This window comes from Pholcus phalangioides, unplaced genomic scaffold (genome assembly GCF_987345545.1).
Source record: "Pholcus phalangioides strain wild (caught in Gottingen) unplaced genomic scaffold, Ppha-v1.0 ptg000010l_1, whole genome shotgun sequence".
In the NCBI taxonomy this organism is placed as follows: domain Eukaryota; kingdom Metazoa; phylum Arthropoda; class Arachnida; order Araneae; family Pholcidae; genus Pholcus; species Pholcus phalangioides.
Window position 1 is genome coordinate 8,004,329 of NW_028301603.1, and position 26,398 is coordinate 8,030,726.

General features: G+C 43.1%; 1 protein-coding gene across 1 annotated transcript in view; it reads right to left on the reverse strand.

The window, feature by feature from the left end:
• Positions 1 to 5,482: 5,482 nt before the first annotated feature.
• LOC149080833 (short-chain dehydrogenase/reductase family 16C member 6-like) overlaps positions 5,483 to 26,398 on the reverse strand; it is a 29,845-nt gene continuing 8,929 nt past the window's right edge. The window contains exons 2-6 of the mRNA XM_089237502.1: positions 21,174 to 21,413; positions 15,701 to 15,807; positions 15,258 to 15,395; positions 15,005 to 15,130; positions 5,483 to 6,164 (exon numbers count right to left, since the gene is read on the reverse strand). Coding sequence (XP_089093628.1) covers positions 6,068 to 6,164; positions 15,005 to 15,130; positions 15,258 to 15,395; positions 15,701 to 15,807; positions 21,174 to 21,413 — 708 coding nt within the window. The 3' untranslated portion in view covers positions 5,483 to 6,067. The remainder of the gene's footprint in view (positions 6,165 to 15,004; positions 15,131 to 15,257; positions 15,396 to 15,700; positions 15,808 to 21,173; positions 21,414 to 26,398) is intronic.

Genomic DNA, 26,398 nt, shown 5'->3' on the forward strand with positions numbered 1-26,398 from the left:
AATTTCTTTATCGACAAACATGGATGAGCGCTTTTGAATTAGCAGCCAAACCCAAATGTAATGTTACTGAAAGATGTTGCTGATACAGGATCAGCTACGAGATAATAAAAAAAAATCTACCAAAAAGAGCCAGTTGACGAAAAAATCGCGAGGATGGTTTGCCCAGATAACCGACACTGACAAGTAAAAAATAATCTATAACGTACATTGCTAATGTAAATACGGTCGATTTTGACAGCACCTTTTTGGGAAGGGGTGTTTGCGGATTCTTTGAGGGACAACGGCGGGTGTGGTGTCCGGGTCTCATGGACTAAAGCCTCAATCATAAAGATCGAGGACTGGGGGCGTCGGGCCCCCTGGCCTAGTGCACGCAGTTCTCTCCAGCGTTTCCCAAGGGGTGGGGGAATGTGCTTATATCCCCCACGTGACAGAGCCTGGGTCTGGTTCTACAGCCCCTCCTAGAAGACCCTATCCATTGAGATTATATTAGTAATATAACTTCGATCACTCTATCTCTGGAAAGTGCTGACCAGTCCCACCAGACCCCTCACTAGTGCCGTTTTAACGCATGGGTCCACATGGGGGCCTCTGAAGAAGAGGGGCCTCACAAAAATGAGACCCGGTCGAAAGTTTATAGAATTTACAAGGTAGGGCCTCAGAAAAAACCACTTGGTCTGGGGACTCATGATGCTCTTAAGACGCCCCTCCCCCAGTTACAGAACACTGCTGTTGGCAAAAACCGCCACTTGTCAAAGCTATAAATTTTCCACCGAACTTTTGTCAAACTAGCCGAATTCGGTAAGGAAAACCGCTAGTCTGGCAATCCTGGGTTTTGCCAACTTTCCTCTTATCAATTTTTCACGTCATGTAATCTATTGACCATATGACTAACATTTTCCCGCTGTTACAGTGATAGGGCCTATTTTACAAAATGTTTTTTCATTCAATATCTGCTGCACTAAATTAAAGTCACATGTCGACTATCTGCGTGTTTTTGAATTTTTTAGTGATCAAAATAATTTTTAACGAACAGTCATTGTTGTTGTGATCATCACTATCAATCGTAAGAAAATAATTTTACTGTCACCACAAGAATCACTTTTAATTTCAAAGTTAGATAGCAGCCCCAACAGTTCGAATGAAACAGTGGAAATCTCTTCTTTTGTGTCGTCTGCTTTTTTTTTTTTTTGAGGTCCATTTTTTTGTAAGATTCTTTCTGTGCTGAAAAATAACTGAACTTGTTATTCACTTCAGCCGGGTTTTCCTAGGAGCACGTTTCTTGTGCGACGCGCCGCCCACTCATCAATAAGAAAAGCAGCATGACTGTTTTCCTACAGAGTGCAATACGCCTCACGACAACGCTTTACGTCGGGCGTGATTGGCCGACTGCTTCTGGAGGAGTCAAATGCATCGTGCGCCGCGTGTTTTGTTCTCTTCACTCTTGTGTTTTCTTTCCCTTCCCTTCAAACCGGATCATGCAGACGACAGAGTAGCTGATGCCAAGGCCATATACTATAATATAGCCGTCCTGATCTGATGCGCCCCGCTAGGAAAACACAAACGCTTAGCGTGATTATGTAACACGTTGCTGCCGACGCGAAAATTATACTGTTCAGTTCACGCTTCGCAAAACACCTATTCCTAGGAAAACCCGGCTTTAAGCTGGGTGTTGCGCTGCATTATGCATCGCGCTGTGTTGCTTAATGTCGTGCATTACACATTGTGCAGTATCACGTCTTGCGGTGCATCGCGTGTTATACTGCATGCGTGTTGTGTTGTATTTCTTAAATGTGGCGCATTACTTATCAAGTATATATGCTGTGTTGCGCCTTATGGTGCAACTGGTTTACGCATTATGCTGTATCGCTTATAGTAGAGCATTACATATTTTGCTGCATTGCCTCTTTCGGTGCATCGCGTACTGTGCGTGTATTGCATAGTGCTGTGGACGATGATACTATGTACTACTACTAAATCACACATGCACCTCGTTCATATCCTTTTGCGGAACTTCTAACGAATCGGTACATGTTGAAATGGGCGTGTATGTTGTGAACCTAACGAGAATTTTATTTATATGTAATGTTTGATACAGTGCTGCCATCTGCCGCTTATTTTTCAAACTGTGAGTAAACTGCAGTGATTGAAAATTTGTACCGTTTTAGGCTTGTCCATCTTTGTGGCGAGACTTTTTAACGGGCAGATCGGTTCGTGTTCACACCCCGAAATTGGGAACCACAGAAAACCGGTTTACGGAAAATTCACCGCCATGCAATTCACCGCTAGGAAAATTCACCGACCAACAATGCACCGCCATGCAATTCACCGCTAGGAAATTTCACCGACCAACAATGCACCGCCATGCAATTCACCGCTAGGAAAATTCACCGACCAACAATGCACCGCCATGCAATTCACCGCTAGGAAAATTCACCGACCAACAATACACCGCCATGCAATTCACCGACGACAGTTCGATGCGAGTCAGTTAGCGAGGGAATGAGCGATTGAGTTACTGAGTGAGTGAGTGGCCCAGTGAGTGACTGAGTGACCGAGTGAGTAAGTGATTCAGTGAGCGAGTGGGTTACTGATTCAATGAGCGAGTGAGTGATCTATTGAGTTAGTAAGTGCCATATCCTAAAGATATGGCGGAAAGTTTAAATAATGACTTTATGAGAAGAAATTCAGATGATACGATTCGGGTTGCTGTATTTTTTAAATATATGACATCCATATTAATTGTGGGCATCTTTTTCTCAGCCACCTCGCTGGGCATTTTGCCTGTTGTGGCCTTGTATTTGTACAAATTACAAATTGCTGTTGCCCAATACAAGATAGTATATTCAACAAAATTCCATTAACTCTGTTTTACTCAGAAACTTCTAATTGAATGTTAAAAGGGATAATAACAGAATTAAAAGATAATAAAGTAAGTGGATACGCGATGAATTAACTTCCTAAAAATGCTTAAAATCCTCTCCTGTTATCACTTTGATGTTATAAAAAACATCGCTGATCATCAGTAACCAATGGATTTTTTTTATGCTGAACTAGCTGTTGCCCGCGATTTCACGTGATGAACTTTCCGGAATCCCGCCTTAGTGCGTATCTAGTATATGTACTCTATATTTACTATATACGTATATATATACTTCCTATGCAACGGAAATTAGTGACGATTTTTTTATTACGGGAGTCGGTGACGTTTTTTGAGTGATGGAAATCTGTTACGTTTTTGTGTTACGGAAGTCGGTTACGATTTTGGGGTCAAGTTTTCATTTAACTCTTGCATATATCGGGACCCATTTGACACATCGGGACCAACTAATGTGCATGTACCCAGAGTTTCCCACATCCTACAGCAGGTCCCCTAAGCTGAAATAGATGGCGGGCCCCCAAACAAGCTTTTTCACGGGCCCCTCTGTGCTTAATTTATAGTGTGAAAATATCAAAAAACGATAAGAAACGTTCCGGCCCCTGTCAGCCCTGCCCTCGTGGGGGTCATGCCGAGAGGTATGTATACGTAAAATATACATATATCACCAGTGCTCCCAACATACAGGGTCGGGGTACCCGGGGGATTGCACATATACCTTCATGGGAAAGTTAAAAGATTTCATTTCCAGGGGTCCTTGCGATAGTGGAAGCCCAAGGTATATCCAGTCTGGGACCCCATAAAATTTTCGAATTCGGTCGAGGGTAATTGCGTGAGGGGGGGGGGGCTGTATTTTATTCGTTGGTAAAATGAATATTTGCAGTGGCCCTCACATGCCCGATTGGCTTCCGAGGCAGGGGTCCCGTTTCATTTTGGGGGCACTGGATGAATCTCATTCTTTTCTGTCGTTTAACATTGTGGAATTTTCAACAGCGGAAGCCCGAGATAAATCCAGTGTCTGGGTGCCCCACTAAATATCTGCGTATTGGGTCCCCGTTACTGGATGTGGGCCCTGGATTTTATTCGTTTTAAAATTGATAAAAATTAAAAATTTTCTCGAATTAAAGATTGACTCGATCAATCACTTACTCATTCGGTCACTCAGTCACTACTGGGTCACTCACTCACCCGCTCAATCACTGACTCGATCAATCACTAACTCACTCGGTCACTCAGTCACTACTGGGTCACTCACTCACCCGCTCAATCACTGACTCGATCAATCACTCACTCACTCAGTCACTCACTGGGTCACTCACTCAGTCACTCAATCACTTACTTACTCGGTCACTCAGTCACTCACTGGGTCACTCACTCAGTCACTCAATCACTTACTTACTCGGTCACTCACTCACTCACTGGGTCACTCACTCAGTCACTCAATCACTTACTAGGTCACTCACTCACCCGCTCAATCACTGACTCGATCAATCACTTACTCACTCGGTCACTCAGTCACTACTGGGTCACTCACTCACCCGCTCAATCACTGACTCGATCAATCACTTACTCACTCGGTCACTCAGTCACTACTGGGTCACTCACTCACCCGCTCAATCACTTATTCACTCGGTCACTCAATCACTTACTTACTCGGTCACTCAATTACTTACTCACTCGGTCACTCAGTCACTCACTGGGTCACTCACTCACTGGGTCACTCACTCACTCTGTCACTCAATCACTTACTTACTCGGTCACTCAATCACTTACTTACTCGGTCACTCAGTCACTCACTGGGTCACTCAATCACTCTGCCACTCAATCACTTACTCACTCGGTCACTCACTGGGTCACTCACTCACCCGCTTAATCACTTACTCACTCGGTCACTCAATCACTCGGTCACTCACTGGGTCACTCATTCACTGACTCGGTCACTGGATCAATCACTCGGTCACTCAATCAATCACTAGGTGACTCAATCAATCACTCGGTCACTCAATCACTGACTCGGTCACTCAGTGGGTCACTCACTCACTAAGTAACTCAATCGCTCACTCCCTCGCTAACTGACTCGCATTGAACGGTTGTCGGTGAATTGCTAGTCGGTGAATTTTCCTAGCGGTGAATTGCCGGTCGCTAGGAAATAGCGGTGAATTGTTGGTCGGTGAATTTTCCGGCGGTGAATTGTTGTCGGTGAATTTTCCGCACACGCAGAAAACCAACCAGTGTGTTTTGAAAGTTTACGAGGGTCCCCAAACAACCTTCTTCAGGGCCCGAAGTGAATGTTATTATATTAATAATATAGGATCCGAGCCTGCATGCTTCCGAATAAAGAGCTGCATCTGACAAGTGAAAAGCATCGCCCCCCCCCCCCATATTTGTGGCCCAAAACTACGAATGGACCCGAGACAAATGCCTCACTCTTGCTTTTTTTAAAATCAGGGCAATGCAGAAACATGCAACATATAGGAATCTATAATTTTGCTATACATTAGGTATTTACAAAAGAAATTGCGACCTTAATTTTTACGGCCTGCTTTCACTTCTGGATGTACCAAACCAGCTCCAAAAAATAACTAAATGAGTGACATTGTCCATGAATTCATGAGTTTAACTTTATTTCTCATGAGCAACACACTGGTTTTATTTCGAGCTCAGTAATTACTCAACATTCCATTGTGTTCCCGCTGCTCATTCATAGAAAATGCTGCAGAATATATATACACAGTGCTGTCTTAAGAGCATCATGGGCCCCACGGGCCAAGAGATTTTTCTGAGGCCCCTCTTCACTTGAGGCCCCCGGACCATGCCCAGGTAGCCCCGTGCGTTAAGACGACATTGTATATATATATATATACACACACATACACAACCAACAGTCCAATCATTCCATATTCAAAGAAATTTCTACATTATGTTGGACTGAAATGGCGAAAAATATCATACATAACCGAAGACGAAAAAGTATTATTATTATCCATACTTCACCAAAAGAAATTCATAATTTATATCAGATAATCATGAAAACTGTACAAAGGTGGCGCTTTTTTTCCTTGCTAATCACTGTCTCGTGGTGAAAATCGGATAAATACGAATTGGCTTTAAAACTTTTGATACGTATTTCATTCTTCCCTGAAATGTTTTTCCAAGATTCTTAAGTTTTCTCTGTTGTTTTTGCGTCCATCACTATTTCAAAAGAGATTTTTTCTCCATTCCATCTTCAAGATCGAATCCGTAATTGAAATAATCCAGCAACCTGTATCTAGTCTTCCTGGAAAAGCACCTGAAACACAAAGGGAAGGTAGCATCAAAACGATGTAAAATCGTCAATTTCAATTAATCATGAAATCTTACTACCTACCTTCAGGAGGGCTGTCCCAAAATTGACGGGTGCATTTGGGGAAATGCACAAAAAAAACAAGAAAAAAAGAATGGGAAGAGAGTTGGAAATGAATAAGGCACGGGTAAACTGTAAATTTTGTAAGGAAGACTTTAAAAACTAGACGCAAATTTGCGCAGCAGATGGTGCTGTCGTATCGAAAAAACCTCCAATACTCATACGATAATTACGTAAATATTTGTTATTTATTACGTCATTCTCATCTGTAAATAATCATTATCGTATGTAAAAATGGATATTAGCCATCTCTCTCTGTGAATCCCGCCGAACTGGCGACAAACTTGGCACGTTTGGCTACAGCGCCGATAAGTTGGCGATGTCATAGCGCCAAGAAAAGTGTAAAGATCCCGCGAGAATCGTGGAAATTGTTCTGGATGGTTTCTTTTGTCTATGTAGCAGGAGCCACGAAAACGGAACTATGAGGAGTTTTGTTGAAATTTCTTGAAGACGAGATTTCTTGCATTTTAAAAAAGTCGCTCTTCCTTTTTGGCGTGTTTTGTCAAAATCTCTGCTTTCAGGGCCGGATTAAGATGTTTGAAGACCCTAAGCACTTAAATGATTTTGGTGCTCCCCCCCCCCCATACGTATATTTTACAAACAGTGTCGCAACAGCGCCGATGATTGGTCAGCCGGGCAAGATCACATTTTGGCGCCCTTTGTAATGTTGAAGGAGGGTTAAAAGTTGAAATTGGTGCCTTATCTGGTCCGGCGCCTGAGGCGCGGGACCCGTTTGCTCCTCCCCAACTAGATAGTAGTAGAGTAGGCCACAAGAGTAAGCAGGACTGCAACGACTGCAACTAGATACTTATTCAGCCGGGGAAAGCACGCATTTTGGTGCCCACCCCTCTCTGATCCGACGCCCGTATCACAAGAACCTCCTGCTCCCTAGGGCCGCAACTAGAGGGGAGCAGACACGGGACGATAATTATCATTTTTTTTCGTGTTTTCCCACATTATAAACTTACTCTGGGGGGGGGGGATGAAAAGTTTGGCCTGGAGGCGTACCAAAGATCCCAGCCTAGGAGTCATAGGATATGGGATCCATGGGTTTTTATAAATTCATTACAGAGTAATGAATATCCGGTAAAAAAATCTGACACAGCGGCCCTACCTGGATTGTGGAGGAGGCCTGATGCACCAATATGCCGTAAGAACATGGATAACTCGAGAAGATATCTGTACTTGTGCGGAACCTATTTTTGGTGCCTCCTGCCTACGTTTTTTTGTCGACAAAGCTTCTCACTTTTCAACTCGAATTTCGCACTCATCTTAGGGCAGTGCCCAAAGATGCAGTGTCCTGGATCCGTCTACTTTCACTCCATTCGAAGCTGAAGATGTCTGCCACGGCTTTATTCGCAGATAAAGATATCTGTCTCGGGTGATAAGTAAGAACCGAATAATATTGGAAAATTTTCCTGTCCCGTAAAATACGAGATGATCCAACGAACTTACACGATTCGCTTCTTCCGAAATATCGACTTGGATCCGCACCTGTTGGTTCCCCATACAGCCGCGCAAGTCACACGGCCAAAGAACCGTCCCTGGTTAAGAGCATCGATTATGGTTTCTTTTCTGAATACGTGGCTACATAATAAAAAGGGCTGGACAAATCCACAAAAATTTACACTCACGAATAAATAATTTTTATGCAAGAATAGGCCATATATGTGGTTGTATGAGAAAAATACATGCCTCGTCAAAATATTTACTTGCCCATGCGTAAACACAGCACTGCAACTCCCAAAATAAATTACTGGCTTCCACTGAGGTAAAATATTTTTGGTATTAATTTGGAGGCCCGAAAAATTATGAGACCCCGAGAAATAGCCCACTTGTCCTATGGAAAAATCGGTGCCCCCCCCCCCAACATCTTGCAGCAGTATCCCTAAACTGGGATCTTTGACGGGCCCCCCGTAGGCAGAAATTTAGTTAGGAGGGGGACAACTTTCATTTCGGAGAACCAAAGGGATAGAACAATAGATTTGGCCATCTTTTCCCCCCTTTTCGGTCATTTTCTCACATTTCGGGGAGGGGGGGGGGCATATCCAAAAGTCTGCCTCCTCCCAGTACGGCCCGGCCGGGGCCCAAGGCCAGTGCCGTCTTAACGCATGGGCCCACCCGGACACAGCACAGGGGCCGTGAAATGAGATTTGGTTGAAATTGTAAGAACCAAGAGTAAAACCGATCGGTTTTTCACTCTTAGTTCTCATAATCTGTGGAGCGTATCGATACGCTTATTAGTTGCATTTTTCAACAACCCAATTTTTTTCCCAGCAACCTTACATCGCTTTAAAGTGATTGCCAGCGATAAATGCTCTTGCCTTGAGCCTGGCACGCCCCTGCACTACGCCACATGCTGTCCAGAAACGATGCCCTTTCACTTCTGTTCGCCGGCTGCCCATTTACACAGACCATGGATGCTTGGCATACTACGTCGAGAAGAATCAAAGGAAAAGATAAGAAAAATGGTGAAATTCCTTGAGGAACATCCCGAGAAGATAAGGGATCCGTCTCCTCCAGCTCCTGCAACTCCGGTACCAGCGCCGTTAAGGAAACCGCCGCGTCTTCACCCTGACAGTGCGCTGGTGGCACTGTTTGCGAGCGAGGAGCAGGATGAATCCCAAACCTAATTAATGACGTCTCGGAGAAATTAGACTGACTGTATTGAACTGCCGGAGTGCAATGAGGTGCTCTGCCCTTCTTGTCATTTGATTCAATCCTTGATCACTCAAATTTCTGATTGCGCCTTTTGCGATACGATTTTTATACAACTTTCCATGACTATTTATTATCCGTGCCCGTTGCACTTTACTTTAACTTGATTAATTTGATTCTTCGATTTACATAATTTTTGATTTCCTTTCACTATATGTAATCTTTGACGAATCAATAAATTTTGGTTTTACCGGAGATGCCCTGTTCCCCCCCTCGGGGGGGAGGGGCAAAGTGCTTGCGTTGCTTCTTGCGACAGAGCCTGGGTGTCTCGCGGTTTCTCCAGTTGCATTTTTCAAAGTTTTATAAAAGAACTTTTTTTTGTCAATCTTTTATAATGTAATACTAGACAGGAGAAGAATTTTATGGGCGACTCCCTATTGACAAGTATTTTATTGGCTGATTATGCCCCCCCCCCGCCTCTTTTCGCAAGTGTCGTCTTAATGTGAGGAGGGGGGGCAGGTGCTCGGGAGAAGACGGGGCTCAGCTATAGAAAGGGGCCTCATGAATATACGATCTGATAGAAAAATTTTAGAATGAACACGCAAATTGGTAGGCAGGTATTTTTTTAATAGCCAGATAGGGGAGGAGGGGGGGGGGTGGACTCAGAAAAATCACTTCACCACAGCACTTATGCAGGGCCACAACGAGGGCGGAGCCGGCTGGTTTGGTGAATCAGCAACTGGACCAGAGAGGGCACAAATTTCACCGTTTAATCTCTACTTCAACATTACAAGAGGGTGCCAAAATGCTTGCTAGACACAAAACCTCTACTTGTGGCCCCGGGTCTACGATGGTCTTGAGGTGGCCTTGATGTACCAATGGGTAGAGGCATAAAATAGCAAGGAATCTCTGCCTGTGCGATATCCATTTTTGGTGCCCCCCCCCCCCCCCCCCGATGACGTTTATCAGCTCAACAATTTTTTTTTACCTTCCAACTCGGATTTTTCACCCTTAACTAGAGAGGTGCCCCGTGTGGCCGCACAGGTCGCACGGCCTCTGTGTGTGTGGGGGGGGGGGGGGCATTGAAAGTCTTCAGTCTAGTTTCTTAAGGCCCACCAAAGATGCCAGCCTAGCGACACCTGCTGCAGGACGTGGGTGCGATAAATGCACCCAGTCTTCCCGAAGCTAGAACGTCCTATAGATATTGTATCTAGGAAGTAATGAGTCCCGTATATACCAGGTGACTCGAAACGTTACTCCTTCCGCCAATAGCAGTTTTTTTTGCCTTGTAGCAGCATTTGCCGCGAATTCACACTGGCACTAACAATTTTAGGGGAACTAAAAAATTAATTTAATACTCTAGAATACTTTGAGACTAAGCTGACCATATTTCCTCGAAAGAAATACGGGAAAATACGGGACATCACCAATTATCGCCAAAAACGACGCCAAAACCAAACAAAGTTGCCAAATATTGTTGAAATTACGGATAAATCGCAATGGCGGGAAATGATGCATTACTGCAAATTGAAGTGGATTAAATTGTATTCCACGAAAAAAAAAAGTTTACCAAACCAAGGCAAATGTGGGAGATTAGTATTCCCATATATAGATGTATCATAAAATAATTTATGAATTGAAAAATAATGTCAATCTTTGACTTCAATAGAGAATAAAAATTCAAGTAGGCTTCGTGTAAAATACGGGAAAAACCGGGACACTTTTGCCAAAAAGTCGGGACGGCTAAAAAAACAGAAAAATCGAGACTGTCCCGGGAAATACGGGACGTATGGTCACCCTATTTAAGACATTCATTTTTAAAAAAATATTGTTGGTGCTGCTATCTACTTTTAAAATCAGAAGTGCCTTATGTGGTGATGACGAAGCTCAGGTATAAAAAAACTAAATTATTCATTCAGCTTTGCTCCTTATAAACAAAGCTTATAAACTGACCTGAAAGATCAAACTTCCAGTTCAGTAATTTTTTTAAGACCCAAGGAGACCTTTGTCCAAAACAAAGAACCTCCACACAAGCAGGCGGCAGGTAAGATCGTAAAAAGTGAATTTTTTCACACTCCACTTTACAGTAATGTGCTGCCATCTAGTCTCAAATTTGAAAATGACTCTGGTGGTGATGATGAAGTTTAAAGTAAAAAAACTATATTCTTTATTCCTCTCAGTTCCTTATAAACAAAGCTCGTGAACTGAACTGGAAATTTGAACTGATAGTTCAGTTATTTTATTTGGGCATAAGGAGACGTGCAAAACAAAGAACCTCTTAATGAGCAGACGACAGACGGTTTGTTCTGTTCCCTACAAACTAAGCTCACAAACAGAACTGGAAGTTCAAACTGCCAGTTCAGTAATTTTTTAAGGACACAAGGAGACGTCCGAAACAAGGAACCTGGAGAGAAGCAGACGACAGAGATTCTGAGGCTTGCTTGCATCGAGCTTATATTACTCACTGAGCTATATTACTGGAGGGAGCATCCAGCCGCCGCGACGACGGCAGCGACATCAAATGCAAGGAAATGACGTGACTCGGTGAAAACAAAGTTCCCGCCTGGCAATTTTTCCATAGAAATGTACGGTTCGGTCTATAAAATATTGGGTTTTAAAGATTAAAAAAAAGGATAGAAAGAAAGAGAGAGAGAACTCACACACACACATCTAAAGTTGAAAAAATATTAAATTATTTATTTCATTAATATATACTGGAATCATTTCTTTCATTAATGGGGAATAATTTCCTTCATCAATTTCGGATTTCCCTTCATGAATTCTGGGATTTTCCTCCATTAATTCTGGAATTTTTCTCCATTATTACTTGAATTTTCCTCCATTATTACTTGAATTTTCCTCCATTAATTCTGGAATTATATCCTTTATTAATTATTATTTCTTTCATTACTTCTGAAATAATTGCTTTCATCAATTCTGGATTTGTTTCCTTCATTAATGCTGGAATTATTTCTTTTATTAATGCTGGAATTATTTCTTTTATTAATGCTGGAATTATTTTTTTCATTGATCCTAGAATTATATCTCATTGATCCTAGAATTCTCTCTTTCATTAATTTTGGAATTATCTCTTTCCTTCATTCTGGATTCATCTTTCATTAATTTTATTGTTATCTCTTTCATTAATGCTGAAATTATTTCTTTCATTAATCCTGGAATTCTCTCTTTTATTAATTTCGGAATTATCACTTTTATAAATGCTGAAAAATTCTCTCTCACATTAATTCTAGAATATTTTCTTTCATTGAATCTGGAATTATCTCATCGATGCTGAAATTATTTCTTTCATTTATTGTTTCACATTCCTGTGTATGCCATAAGAAAATAACGGGGCATTGTGTTTGTTTTCACCGAGTCACGTGATGACATGTTCCGTCTTTCGTCGGGACATATTGGGGGACACTGTTCTCAGTCTCAGCACTGCTGAGGCGGAGACCGCTGGCGTCATACGCTCTCCAGTAATATAAGCTTGATGGAGGCCTGATTTATATACTGTTGGAGCTGCCATCTAATCTCGAAATGATGGATGGGAAAAAAAATTTGGGCAATATGGATGATCGAACAAATAAGTGAAAATACGGAATATGTGGTCTTTCAGATAGGGTTACCAGATTCGAAAACCGAAAAAAGAGGACGCCTTTTGTGAACCTTAGGGGCCGTTCAAGTATTACGTAAGCAAATTTGTAGCCATTTTTGACCCCTCCCTCAGCAAAACTCTGACCCCCCCCCCTCCCCATCCCCCATGTCAGCAAAATTTCGTTATCAGATCTGCCCCTCTGAATCCTAACGCATATTGGTGGCATCAGATACGTACACGGGGGGGAAGGCCCTCATGCTCCCCGACGATCAAAAATTTATTTTTTTAATGCAAAAATATTTTTTTTTAATTGAAATTTCGGAAGAAAATACTTTTATATGTTATTATAATCAATTTCTGTTAATTCCAATGTTATTTGAAGGCTATGAACTCAACATTTATCTTTAATAAATTCATTGAGACCCACTCTCTAAGCCATATAATGATAAATCGCATAAAGGCCCTTGGCCCGCGGAACAAATATGGCCCCGGGGGGTTATCTGATGCTGCCTGCTCGCCAATTTGTAAAAATGAACTAAGCTAACTATAACTAAATGAACTTATGCTACAATTTTGTAAAAATGAAGTAAGCGGCACATTTGCAGATCGCTTAAGTGGGGCGATTCCGGAACATTTAAGCTGCCCGTGGCACATTTTCAGATCACTTAAATGACCCGGGACACAGTTTCAGAACACTTAAGCGAAATGTGACTCATTTATAGATCCCCCTGAGTGACATGTGACGTAGTTTTAGAGCACTTAAGTATTCCCCAGCGAGGTTCTACATCGCTCAAGTTACTCGCGGCACATTCTAAGATTATTTAAGTGATCCGCGGCATATAATTACAGATCGCTTGAGTGATGCGCGGCACAGTTCCAGAGCACTTGCGCGGCCTGGACACATTTCCAGATCATTTGGATCCGCGAAACGTTGAGAGATCACTAAAGTGGCTCTGTAGGGCACTTATTAATAGGGGGGGGGGGGTGTTACTTCAAGTGCCCACAAGCTGTCGAAAGGTGGGGGGGGGGGGCAAAGCACATGTACTCAATGTACGTATATATATATTTGTACATACATATACAATTTTTAGTGTATTTTCAAAAGCCAGGGAGGGGGCAAAGACCCCCTGCCCCCCCCCTAATTGACGGGCCTGAAGATGCCATTTAAAAATATTTAATATTTTCAAAAAGGGTGGTTGATGACGTAAGCATTATCCAACTCCCCCCCCCCCCTTGTCATCAAAAGTCAGCAAATCGTAAACCCTCCCATCGATGCTGACGTAATACTTGAATGGCCCCTTAGACAGTGCCGTCTTAACGCATGCCTCCCCCACCTCAGGCCGTGCCCGAAGGGCCTCTAGAGAAAAGGTGCCTCAGAAAAACGAGACGTAGTTGAATTTTTCAGGTAGGGCCCCCAAAAAATCCCTTGGCTCGGGGGCCTATGATGCTATTACGACGATCCTGCCTGTCAGCCCCACCCTTGTGTGGTCATGGAATTCCAGTACTTGATTCCTTTGCTTCTATTAATTTACATTAATTAAACAAAAGCAATAAAAAGTTCGGAAAATGATCAAAGTTATCGAATTGCAACGTATATTTGATAAAGAGATGATGACAAAACTTTGTCTCTTCAATATGGTTCGAGCCACGATGAAGTGTCCGCAGGTGGACCACGCGCTAATTATTATTAATAATTTATGAATTTTGTAAACTAATTTAAATGTCATTCCCTCTCAATGGATCGTGTTTGATTACGGTCCACACTATCAACGCGTTCCTGAAATAATGGAAAAAATGAGCATAATAGAATGCGTTCTTCATGAAAAAAAATTTCCCCTTCATGATTTACGTTCGTAACACGAAAAGTTCGTATGTCGGGGAAGCAACTAAATAAAATTTTTTAGAGAGAGCCGAAATTTTTTTTTTTTTCATTGGGCCGCGAAATTCTCATAAGCCCGGATCTGTAGGTATGGTCTCCAAAACCTTACAGAATACTCCAGTCCAGGACGAACTAGGCCTCGAAAAAGCGGAAGAATGACTTTAGGAGAACGCGAAGAGACCTTTTTGAAAATGAGACCAAGCGTTCTATCTATTCCAGACCACCGATGAACAATGTTCAGCAAACCTAAGCCGCTCGTCAATTAGAATTCCCAAATCGGTGACCCTAGTTGCATAAACGTATTTATAAGAGAGAGAGAGAACAAATATATATATAAGAAGGGTGTAGAAAGAAAATGTGACCGAGAGAAAGTGAAATCCACTGCCACACACTAATCTTTACCCCACCTTCAATTTCTACCATGTGAACAATGAAACCAGGTTTTTGAGTTTTTATCACTGATTCTTCAAATATAGATCATCCAAATTTGTTGCCGAAAGGGTCTACGTGAAAGGGGTTAATCAATTTTTTGAATTGGTCAACCACCCTGTATATATGTAAGTAGTAATGATATTCGAAATATGCTCTTACTTCAATCCTGTCAAGAACAGCTCGCTCCGCCTCGGTATGAAGACCTCTTCCTGTTCTCTCAAGACGCAGCTAATTATATCCTTCGCTGTCTTCTTTGGATCCAGCAGCGGCATTATGGATGGGAACCTGCGAGAAATGTTAAAGATTCAATCTTTAGATCTGGATGTTGCATCTGGGAATCGACAGATTCGGGAAAAGAAAAGTCGTCTTTCTCGAAACAGCATATTCGAGACGTTCCCAACAGCTCGCTTACCTTGACTTGATGTTTGATATCAGTCCGGTGGTGATGATGACGGGATTGACCGTGGTCACTTTGATGTTCTTCCTGTTGGCGGCCGCCAGTTCTGCGTGGAGACATTCCATGAGGCCCACGGCTGCGTATTTGGAGGCGCTGAAAACGAGGGCGAGAGAGAGAGGCGTTCGTTACAAATGTTCTAGATTCAAAATACAGTAAAATCCCGTTATAACGAACTCCAAGAGACCGGAGAAAGCACTTCGTTATAGCGAGAGTTTTCGTTATAAAGGAATTCCAGATTTTTTGCATTGTTTCTATGTAAAGTTATCTGGGAGGGGGGGGGATTAGAAAAGTGTTCGTTAAAACGAGATTTTCGCTATAACGGTATTCGTTAAAACGGGATTCGACTGTAATTACAGTTCTGGCAACTATCTCGGTGATCAAAGACCATCTTAACTCACCAGTAGTCGGATATGTTGGCCATGCCAGCGTGTCCTGCTATAGACGCTGTGGCGATGATGTGTCCCCTGTCCATTTCCAGCATCCGAGGAAGAAACTGCTGCAGAGTCTGCAAATATATACGCATAAAGCACGATATAATTTCAGTTTAAAGTTTTTTACGGCTCTGGGCATAACAGTGGTCGCCATCATTTCTTCCTCTAACTAGTGATATAGTGCACGCCGCTTGATGATGTGACCACATCGGGACAAGGAGTGGGAGAGTCTGTGATAATAATAACCGATTGAGATAATTATATCCGAAAAAAATCCATGTTGTAAGTACGATGGCCATAAGTCCCGTTTGATTGAACTGTTGGGATAGAAACGGGACAACTTCAGCAAAAGGTTTCAAAACGTTAAATCGGGCATTTTTTTTTTCAGTTGATCTAAAACGTGTATTGGCATTTGTATATATTTTCCCTCACATTTCAAGCTAAAATTCTTTATTTATTCAGAGGTTGCGAACACCTTTCGACCTCTTAAGCCTACATAGTCTGGCAGATTGATAATATACGATGATTGATAACACAAACCAAAGTCCCGATATCTACTAACGATATTTTCGATATTAACGATAATTGCGGATCACTTGAGTGATGCGTGGCACAGTTCCAGAGCACTTAAGCGGCCCGGACACATTTCCAGATCACTTGGATCCGCGAAACATTTAGAGATCACTAAAGTGGCTCTGTAGGCCACTTATCAATTGGGGGGGGGAACGTTACTTCAGGCACCCACAAACAATCGAACGGTTTTTCTCGTTTTTGACGCACCGAGTAAGACGCCATTAAGAATATTTCATATTTTCATAAACGGTGGTTGATGACATAAGGGGGGTTTAAGGGTAATCCAAACCCTTCCTCCCACATTGTCATCAAAAGTGGGGTCCAGTCAAGTCATAATGGAGGCAGTTTGTTTATTTTCGTGCTCCGTTAAAAATTTTGCTTTAAAACGTGATTATTAGGTTATGGCAGGCAGTGAATGCGTAATTCCTGTTTATCAAGTCTAGGAGTAAAGGTGCATGTGTGGATTTGTGTGGTGGTGTGAAGTAGGAAAGAAATTTGGATATTGTTAATGCCACGCGTGCTACATCGGTGCAGTCTTCATCAACTAGCGACGGTTATTATCTTCCGCTATAAATGACTCAAATTTTTCATTTGATTTGTCGGTGGGAATGTCAGCTTCAAAACGGTATGAACATCATTCAAACATTCCAATTAGTTCGAAGTGGATGGTGTGATTACACAAACTCCGGATATAAACTTCAACGGTTTTCAAGCGGTCAAGCTAAACTATATTTAAGGATCGCCTGGACATGATAGGGGTGAGTGATTTTTGAAACTTGATAGCAGAGATCATTAATCAGAACATTTGCTATAATTCAACCTGCTTATCGTTGCCATAACTCTTATAATTGGAGAGCAGAAATTTTCGTTATTACGCTTTCATGGGTGATTAGTGCACAATGTTCTCGACAGATGGCACTTGAAGGGACTTACATGGATTACGAACATTTTTTTTTCGCATTGCATATTATTGAATTTAAATTAGAGAAAAGTATATGATGGAGACGCCAAAGCTACCGAAAGGGGAGGAGCACAAAAGAGGGCTGATGCATAAAAAGAAACAAGCAACGGGAAGGATGAAAAGCCAGAGATACAGGGAGACAACCAAAACAAGAGTGAAAGACACGAAGGACCAGATCCCGAAAATCAAAAATCCCTAGGTGGAATCCCTAGAGCAGTGGAGACACGAGGGATGAGAGCTCATCACACCCTACGTTTAGCCTCTCGACATCAACGAAGTCATTTTCTCCTTCAGACTTTATTCCGAAACAGGCAAGAGGAGACAGAGAGGAAAAAGAGGAAAGAGAGGTGAGACCAAAAACAGTGGAGGTGGAATCGTTGGAAAAAGAACAGGTCACAAGGAGGAGTAAAGGAGTACCAGTGATCATAGGAGCCGACCCCAATGGTCATCACGAGGAGTGGGGGTACAAAAAAAGTGACGACAGGGGAAGAGCAATCCACGACATGACTATGGAGACGGGTCTTGAAGTAGTCAACAGAGGGAATACAACACCGACATACGACCTTGACGGACGAGAGGGATTTTCCGGGCTTGACGATGTAAAGCAGGGGAATTGAGCGGATGGAGCGTAGGAGACGAAATCACTGGAAGTTCACATAAGTATCTGCACTTCTGGTGGGGGAAAGAGAAACCAAGCCCACACAGAAGAAAGTATAGTACGTTTATCAGAAGGATCAATAACTTCGCGGAAAAGCTCAAATGCAGGACACAACAGATGATAGACAATATCAAGAAAATTGGAACTGTAGATCAACTGGACAGAATAACTGAACAAATAACGGAGGTGATAAACCAGACGGCGGATAGGACCCTAGCAACCAGAGAGGCACCGAGAAAAGGGAAGGCACCGTCGTGGACCCAAGAGCTAGAGGTACAGAGGAAGCTGCTGAGAGCCAAACTCCGAAGATGGAAGAGATCCTCGGAAGAGAAAAAGATAGAATATAGGGTAGAATTCCGAAAACAGACAGCGATATACAATAAGCTGGTAAGACGAACTAAGACGGAAGAATGGAGGAAGTTATGAGCGAAAGCGGTAGACCCATTCGGGAACGTATATCATGCGACAGTCAAGACAAGGAGGTCTACGGCCCAGATTCTAATGGGAGAGGAGGCAGAGAACATGGAAGAGGCATTGGAACAGCAGCTCCTAAGACTCTACCCGATAGATGAAGAAGAGCAGGAATGGCAGAACAGAGAGAGAGAGGACAGGATACAGCAGAACATGGTCAACATCAGGGAAGGACGGAGCCAACGATAACGGAGAAAGAGATCCAGAGATCGATGAATAAAACTGGAAACAAAAAAGCACCAGGCCCAGATGGGATAACAGTACCAATGCTCAAAAAGATTTACGAGGAATACCCGGCATTGCTCACTGAGTTATATAACAAGTGCCTGGATCTGGGTAGCATACCGAGGATTTTCAAGATTGGAAAGGTAGTATTGATACCCAAGCCAGGGAAGGAACAAGAAAAGTTGGAATCGTACCGCCCGGTGACACTACTATCCCATACGGGAAAAATTCTGGAAAGAATACTGGTGACTAGGACTGTCTATCATCTGGACAAGAAAAAATTCTTGCATCCAAACCAGTACGGATTCCGGATGGGGAGGTCGGTGGACGAAGCGTTGTGTGATATAATAGACATTCTACGAGAAAAAAGAGCGAGACAAGAGCATACGGTATTAATATCAGCTGACATCAAGGGGGCATTCAATGCTCTTCGTTACGGAAATCTCCGTAAAATAATCCCGCAACTGCCGATACCAACAGAGCTGAAGCTGACACTGAAAGCTCTCTTGAAGGGCCGAAAAGTTCTGATGGAGGTAGAAGGAGAGACAGTGGAGCATGCACAGACAAGAGGATGCCCCCAGGGATCATGCTCTGGCCCCCTCATGTGGAATATAACGATGGATGCGCTGCTAAAAGAAAGGTGGAGGGAGGGGGTCAGAGTACAAGCGTTCGCAGACGACCTACTGCTGTTGATCTCGGAGCCCAGATGGGATGATGTAGAGGAAACAGTTGGAGAAGCGCTGGAGGCAATTGCAAAATGGATGGATCGGGACGACCTAGAACCAGCACTCGACAAAAGTGGTTACATGTGGTTTAGCACACGAGACAAGCGACCTAAAATCAGGATGAGAAACCAGAGACACACATGGAGAAAAGAAATGAAATACTCCGGGGTGCTTATCGACAGCGACCTGGATTGGATTCCACATCTTCGACAGCAAGGAAAGAAGGCCAATGCAAACCTACAGAAGATGATGGCCATAGCAGGTCCAAGATGGGGAATTAACCGGAGGATGAGGAGAGTGCTCTATGACCAGGTGGCAACCAAGACAGTAACGGTAGACAGTAATACTGAAAGAAAGGAGGAATGTAGCACTGATGTGGGTGAGAGGCCATGTGGGCGAACGTGGAAACGAGGAGGCAGATCAGTTGGCGCGGGAAGCGATGAAACTGGAGACAACGTCCCAGGAGAAGAAGATCGCTGCGGTAACGGTCAAAAGAATAATTAAAGGGCAGACAATAGTGGAATGGCAGAAGCAATGGAATGATCCAAAAACAAACGGACGGCTTATTCATAGAGTCATCCCAAAAGTCCAGTGGAAAGAACGTTACTGGAGTAGGGAAAAGACAATCTTCTTCTCGGGCCATGGACCGCTTCCCACCAACTTCAAGCGTTTCAAAATTTCCGACAACGAGCAATGTATATGCGGAGGAGTGGGAAGTCCAATTCACTTTGCCACGGAATGTGTCCACACCAGTCGTTTCCACTTAGTTAAGACACGGCCGCAATTGGAGAACGAGTGTTTAAAAGAATGGCCAAGGATGATAAAGCACTCAGGAAAATCAAGTAACTTGTCGAGCTTTTTGGAAGAGAACATGGAGTGGCTCCATAATAAGCGGACGGGAGCGGCAGATCGAGCGACAAGCCCACCCAGGAGAAGGAGTGAGCGAATCAGAAGACGTCAGGAGACAGAACAGGAGACGGGACGACAGGGAGAAGAAGAATGGACTGAGGAGGAAAACGACGATCAAGAGGCAGACGATCCAGGCTCCGACTCCGACTTCCAATGAGGACGAGGCGAAGAAGGAGAAAGGCATTAAGTCACGAATTAGTCTTTAATTAAATGAGGGCGAAAGCTGTTCCTTGTAGGCTAAGGTCGCGAAGCAGCTCCCTTGAAACCATGCCGGATGAGAGGCTGGACTGTGAGGGCTGGGCGGCGGCTGGCCAAGTGTCAGGCAGTTGAATGCATTCGGTGTGTTGTGCACTTAGTATACAGTCGCTTTCGTGGCCCGGGGTATTTGGGGGACACACACACACTACTAATACTTCCGGCACAACTCAATCGGTAGTAAATTGCCTACGGCGATAGACCGGAGTTGTGCTCGGTTTGAATGAATGAATGAATGTCATCGAAAGTCAGCAAAGTCGGAAACCCCTCCCCCCCCCATCGATGCTGACGTTATACTTGAATAGCCTCTTGGCGCCGTTCCGACCAGCGGACTGGCGCTCCGGAACGAAACCCGTTCGTGAGTGACTGCTCACCAGCCACAACAATGCCATACTTTAGTTATGATGCCATCTGTTGCAGATTGCAGACAGAGGTGAAAGAATTTCGAAAAATAACCCGGTTCCTGCTTATGATCCCGGCATGCATCTGTGTACCTATTTTCCAATCATCAGCTCGTGATGAAAAGCATGTCCCCGTAATTTAGCTTCCTTACGTGGGATGACCATTGCAATGACAGCGAAATATTAATGAGTTAACTTATTTTTAAGGTACTATTTAATATATATTTATATTGATTGTAAATTTTATTTTAAGTGTTTTTACCCAAAAATGAGCGATGACGTTGACCTCGAAACAACGTCGAATGACTTTTTCCGGCAGCTCCAACAAGGGTCGGCCGGAGAACACGCCGGCGTTGTTGAAGAGGTACGTGACGTCCCCGACTTCGGCCCTGACCCTCTGGGCCATGATTGCGACTTCTTTCTTGTTCGTCACGTCCACCCTGTAACTGTGAGCAACGTGGCCCGCTGTTCGGATCTCTTCTGCGACGTCGTCGTTGCCTTCCTGTGGATGACAAATGAAAACATGCGAAAGTGAAGCGCCACAAAATTGATAATGTACATCATACAATGGACCGCGGGCCAAATGTGGCCCGCGAAATCAAACATAATTTTGTAAAAATGAACCAAACGGCACATTCCCAGATTACTCAAGGGACCCGCGACATATTTACAGATCTTTTAAGTCACCTGCGGCACAGTTCTAGATCACTTACGTTACTTGCGGTGCAGTAGTACATCATTTAAGTGGTCCGCGGCACATTTTCAGATCACTTAAGGAACCCGCGACATATTTACAGACCACTTGAGTGACTCCCGGCACAGACCCACAAAAAAAAACCACTTAAAAGACCAACTTCGCACTTACAGGTCACTCAAGTGACCCACAGCTTATTTACAGATCACCGCGGCACAGTTTCAGAACACTTAAGAGACCCGTGTCACATTTACAAATCACTGAGTGACTCACGGCACAACTCCAGATCACTCAAGTGTCCCGCAGCATATGCTATATATTTTCAGTTACGTCATATATTTTTAGATCACTAAAATGAAATGACATAACGCATGGTTCCAGATCACTTAAGTGACCCGCAACATATTCACTTGAGTGAAACGCTGTTCAACTCTAAATGTCAATATAAAGCGGTACATTTATACATCACTTAAGTAGATCACTTAAATGATGTATAAATGCTGCTGGAGAACTCGCTTAAATAAGCGCTGTTCCAGATCACTTAAGTAAGTGGCCCGCGGCACGTTTTCCAATTACTAAGGCGGCCTACACTCTCCTAAACGTTGAACACCCTTGTTTAAGATATGCATACCAGGCTCGCGTTTCCCTAGCAACGAAAGCCGCTGTCTTTCTTGTTGGTTGGGGGGGGGGGGAGGGAGGGTGAAACCAGTGTGTCAGAAGAGTTTTTAATGTCGTGAGTCCGGGACCCCGGGCACAATAACACTTTTGTCGGCCCGTAGAACTTTCCACATGTGAAAAGGGCGAATGTAAGCCGATGTCCCATTTAAAAGGTCTCTCCTCAGAGATCAAGCAGATCTTCAACACGATACTTAAGCCCCGTTCACATGTGCAAGATTGGGGGTCGCTTTGGTGATAATCACCGGCATGAGACTCGTAGGGAAGAAAAAGGTGGGAGAGAAGCTCATCAAAAAAAGGCTCATCTTTCTTGGGGTGGATTGGTGGTCGACACCGACCTTCTCTCCCATAATCCTTTGCGCCGCGAAAACTACTGCAAGCTCTTTCGTCAGCCATCTTGAATCGAGCACTTCCGTTCAACCCACGTAACCAGTGACGACTTCCGGAAAGAAGAGGGGGGGGGATTACCGGCATAAACTAAACGTCATGTGAATGGTTTGTAGCGAAAATCCCCGTTACTGGGAACTTCCCGGGATGTTTTATTGCACATGTGAACGCGTCTTTATAGAACATGAAAATTCAAGGTTTTTACTTCAAACTATAAAAGACCGATAGCAGCACGAAACAAGCATAACTCCGACAACATAAATACGTTAGTATCAACTATGCAGGGTCTAGGCCAAAGTTTCCCAACCTTTTTTGTCCCATCGGCCCCCAACGCAATGTAACCCATAGGATCCTACGTTATACCCGTAGCTTCTACCGCCCTCCTGGAACTTTCGATCGCCCCCAAGGGGTCGTTAACGCCCACGTTGGGAATCACTGGCGCTCGTCGTTCGTCGTGGAAGAAATTTGCCGCAGAGTCATTTTGTCGCGATCTCAATCCGTGCGACAAACTTGAATCGCTTTACATTTTGATTGTGATCTTATAAATAGGGGCTTTCGTTTTAGGCGTAAAATGAAACTACATTTTGTTCCCTCATTTAATTTGAAATGTTTCCCTCCCCGTGCCTATTTTAATTTGTAACAAATGAAGGAAAGTATTCATTGAAGTCATCGAGGGACGTTGGGGGGCCAAACACCGAGCTAATAAACTGCAATTAAGGAAATTTTGAAAATTCAATTTTCACCGTATAAGCTTGCGCTTCTCACTTTCTGTCGGGGTTTCCATTTCTCGCCAGTGTTGAGGCGCACACCAAGATAAAAAAAAAACTCTTATCTGTGTTTACGTACAGCCTTTAAAAAGATAGTACCGTATTTTGGTGTACAGTAGAGTTTCTCAACCTGTGGTCCGCGAAGATAGATGTAACTAGCGGTGCGAGGTCGGATTTCGGAAACGCACTAATTGTAATAAGATTTTTCAATGAGAATGTAAACAATTTTCTCGATTTAACGATAAATTTGGAAATATCCCTGGCATCTTAAAAACATTTTGGGCGGTACAAGAAATAGGATGTGCACATGGTTTCAGCTCATCCAACAAAATTTTTTTTCTTCATCGAGTCATGTCCGTAAGCTAAATGTAAAAAAAAGGAATTTGCAATCACACTAATTCGAAATATTCGGTAAAAAACAACACAAAAACAGGAGAGAGAAAAGACAATGGCTACTTTTAGCGGTTACACGCAAATATGCTTATGTTCATATCAGCATAGCCTCACCCAGGCGCGGGATTAAGTATTTTGCGCACCCCCCCCCCCCCTGAACGGGGGTTTTCCAGTACTCTTAGGGCGTCCATGAGTACTCTAGTGCCCGCCACCGTAAAACTACCTCGTAGTGATAAAAAAATGTCATTTGGCAATAAATATATGGGCAAAAGTGTCCACTTCTCAATCAAAAAAATTGCGAGTGCGCCCCCAGGCACTCGAAGGTTTAGGACTCTCTGGGCTAGAAAACCGATTACACTGGTAAACAAGGTTTTTGTTTCTTGGACGCTGAGTACTGTTTCTTACGTATTTTTCGATTATCGATTTACGTATTATCGATGCTGATTCTGAATCTGTCGTCAGAAATCGTCCATCAGGCACCAGTTTTCCGCAATTGCATTTTCCATTGTTGCGGGTTAGCCTAACCAGCCTTAATACTCTATACTTAGGAGATCAACATTTTTAGCCTAATAATGGGTATTATGAATATTAAAACTTGCCTCATCTGATTAAATATTATGGAATAGTACATCAAGATTCTTTTGAGATACCTCTGATCATGTGCTAGCCATGGGGGACAAGGGAATTACGAGCCCCTTTCTAGGGAATTCCTGACCAAACTGTCCAAGCTTTGCTCCTCGACCAAAGCAATTTCAGCACCTTTTTTGAAGGAAGATGACTCAGTCTATTGCAATGATGTCGATGCTCTGTACGTTGCATTGGGGCATTAGTATAATCCCCTAGAGTGGAGGTTATTCATAGATTCCTCTAAAACCCGCTTGAAAGTAGTACTTTTGCACAATGGTAACGAAAACCCCTCCATTCGCATCGATTACGGGGCCCACATGAAGGAGACATATGAAAACATTATTACGGATGGTTCAGTATGAAAGACATGTCTGGCACTTTTGCGGAGATTTGAAAGTCATTGCCCTTGTACTCGGTCTTCAACTAGAATACACCAAATTTTGCTGTTTCTTGTGCTTGTGGGACAGCAGAGATAGACAAAACTATTATGTAAAAAAAACAATGGACACCAAGAAGACAGCTCGTTCCGGGAACCAAAAATGTCGTCAGTCAGCCCCTGGTGGATCCTCAGAAAGTCTACCTGCCCCCTCTAGCCTACACATTAAACTGGGATTGATGAAACATTTTGTTAAAGGAATGAACTGAAACGGCAGCGGTTTTAGCTTTCCACGAAACAAATTTCCACGGGTCAGTGACGCTAAAATCAAGGAAGGCATATTCGTTGGCCCTCGAATTCGAGAATTAATGAACGTTGCTGAGTTCGATGCCACCCTAAATGAGCAAGAAACACCAGCATGAGAGTCATTCAAGAAAGTAGTCCAGAACTTTCTTGGAAATAACAAGACGGACAAATATAAGGACCTTTTGGAGGAATTATTTCAGAACTATAAAGCTCTTGGTTGCAATATGTCGCTGAAGATACATTTTCTTCATTCACATTTGGATTTTTCCCCAGAAAACCTAGGTGATGTCAGCGATGAGCACGGTGAGCGATTCCACTAGAACATATCCATCATGTAATCGCATTATCAAGGCAAGTGCAGCCCAAACATGCTGGCCGATTACTGTGTTGGACATTAAAGAGAAATATTCCTGCTGCAAAATACTGAAGAAAAATCATGTAAAAATACCTTTTGAACTGCCATTAATATTAGAATTTAAGCTATTTTAAGTTGTAAGCGAATGCGAAAAATATACGTTTCTCAAAATTTTAAACGCGTGTTACTCAAACACTATGCCTGACACACAAATTCTGAAAGCAGATTCGGAATCAGTGGGGAAAATACTATAAGAATGACCCTATTTGATCAAAGAAACACGAAAAAAGTGAAATTTTGTTTACCAGTGTTATCTACCCAGGACCTTAACCTTAGAGGTTCTCTATCTTGAACTGAATTTTAAGCTATTGCTTTTTGTTAAGAAGTTGAAGTCGAAATGTAATCAAAACATTTTTATCCCCTTTTGCGGCCCGGTTCGGCCGCTCATTTCGCACCTGTCTAAGCCCGGCCCTGGCCTCACCAAATGCGAAAAATACATTTCTTCTTTCTATTACCCTGAAAAAAAAATAAACACATGGGATTGGTTGGACCACAGTGATTCCAGTGTAGCATTATTCGTACATTTGGACCCCTGAGAACCTTCAGATTGTCTTTCTTCTTTCATTCAATGTTCAGTATATTTTTAGAACTGTTGAGGTACAGCAGTTGAAAAAAAATCTGTCATTAGTTAATTTTACACTTGGTGTGGTGACGAGAGTGAACAGAAACCACTCTGTGTTGTGTGTTATGAAGTGTTGTCCAACGAGAGCATGAAACCTACGAAACTCCGACGACACCTAGAAACTAGGCATTGTAATTTGAAAAACAAAACAGTTGAATTTTTGTCAGCAACGCTTAGGGATATTCAATCACGGGGGAAAAATGTCGTCTCAGCCATGGGTTTGAC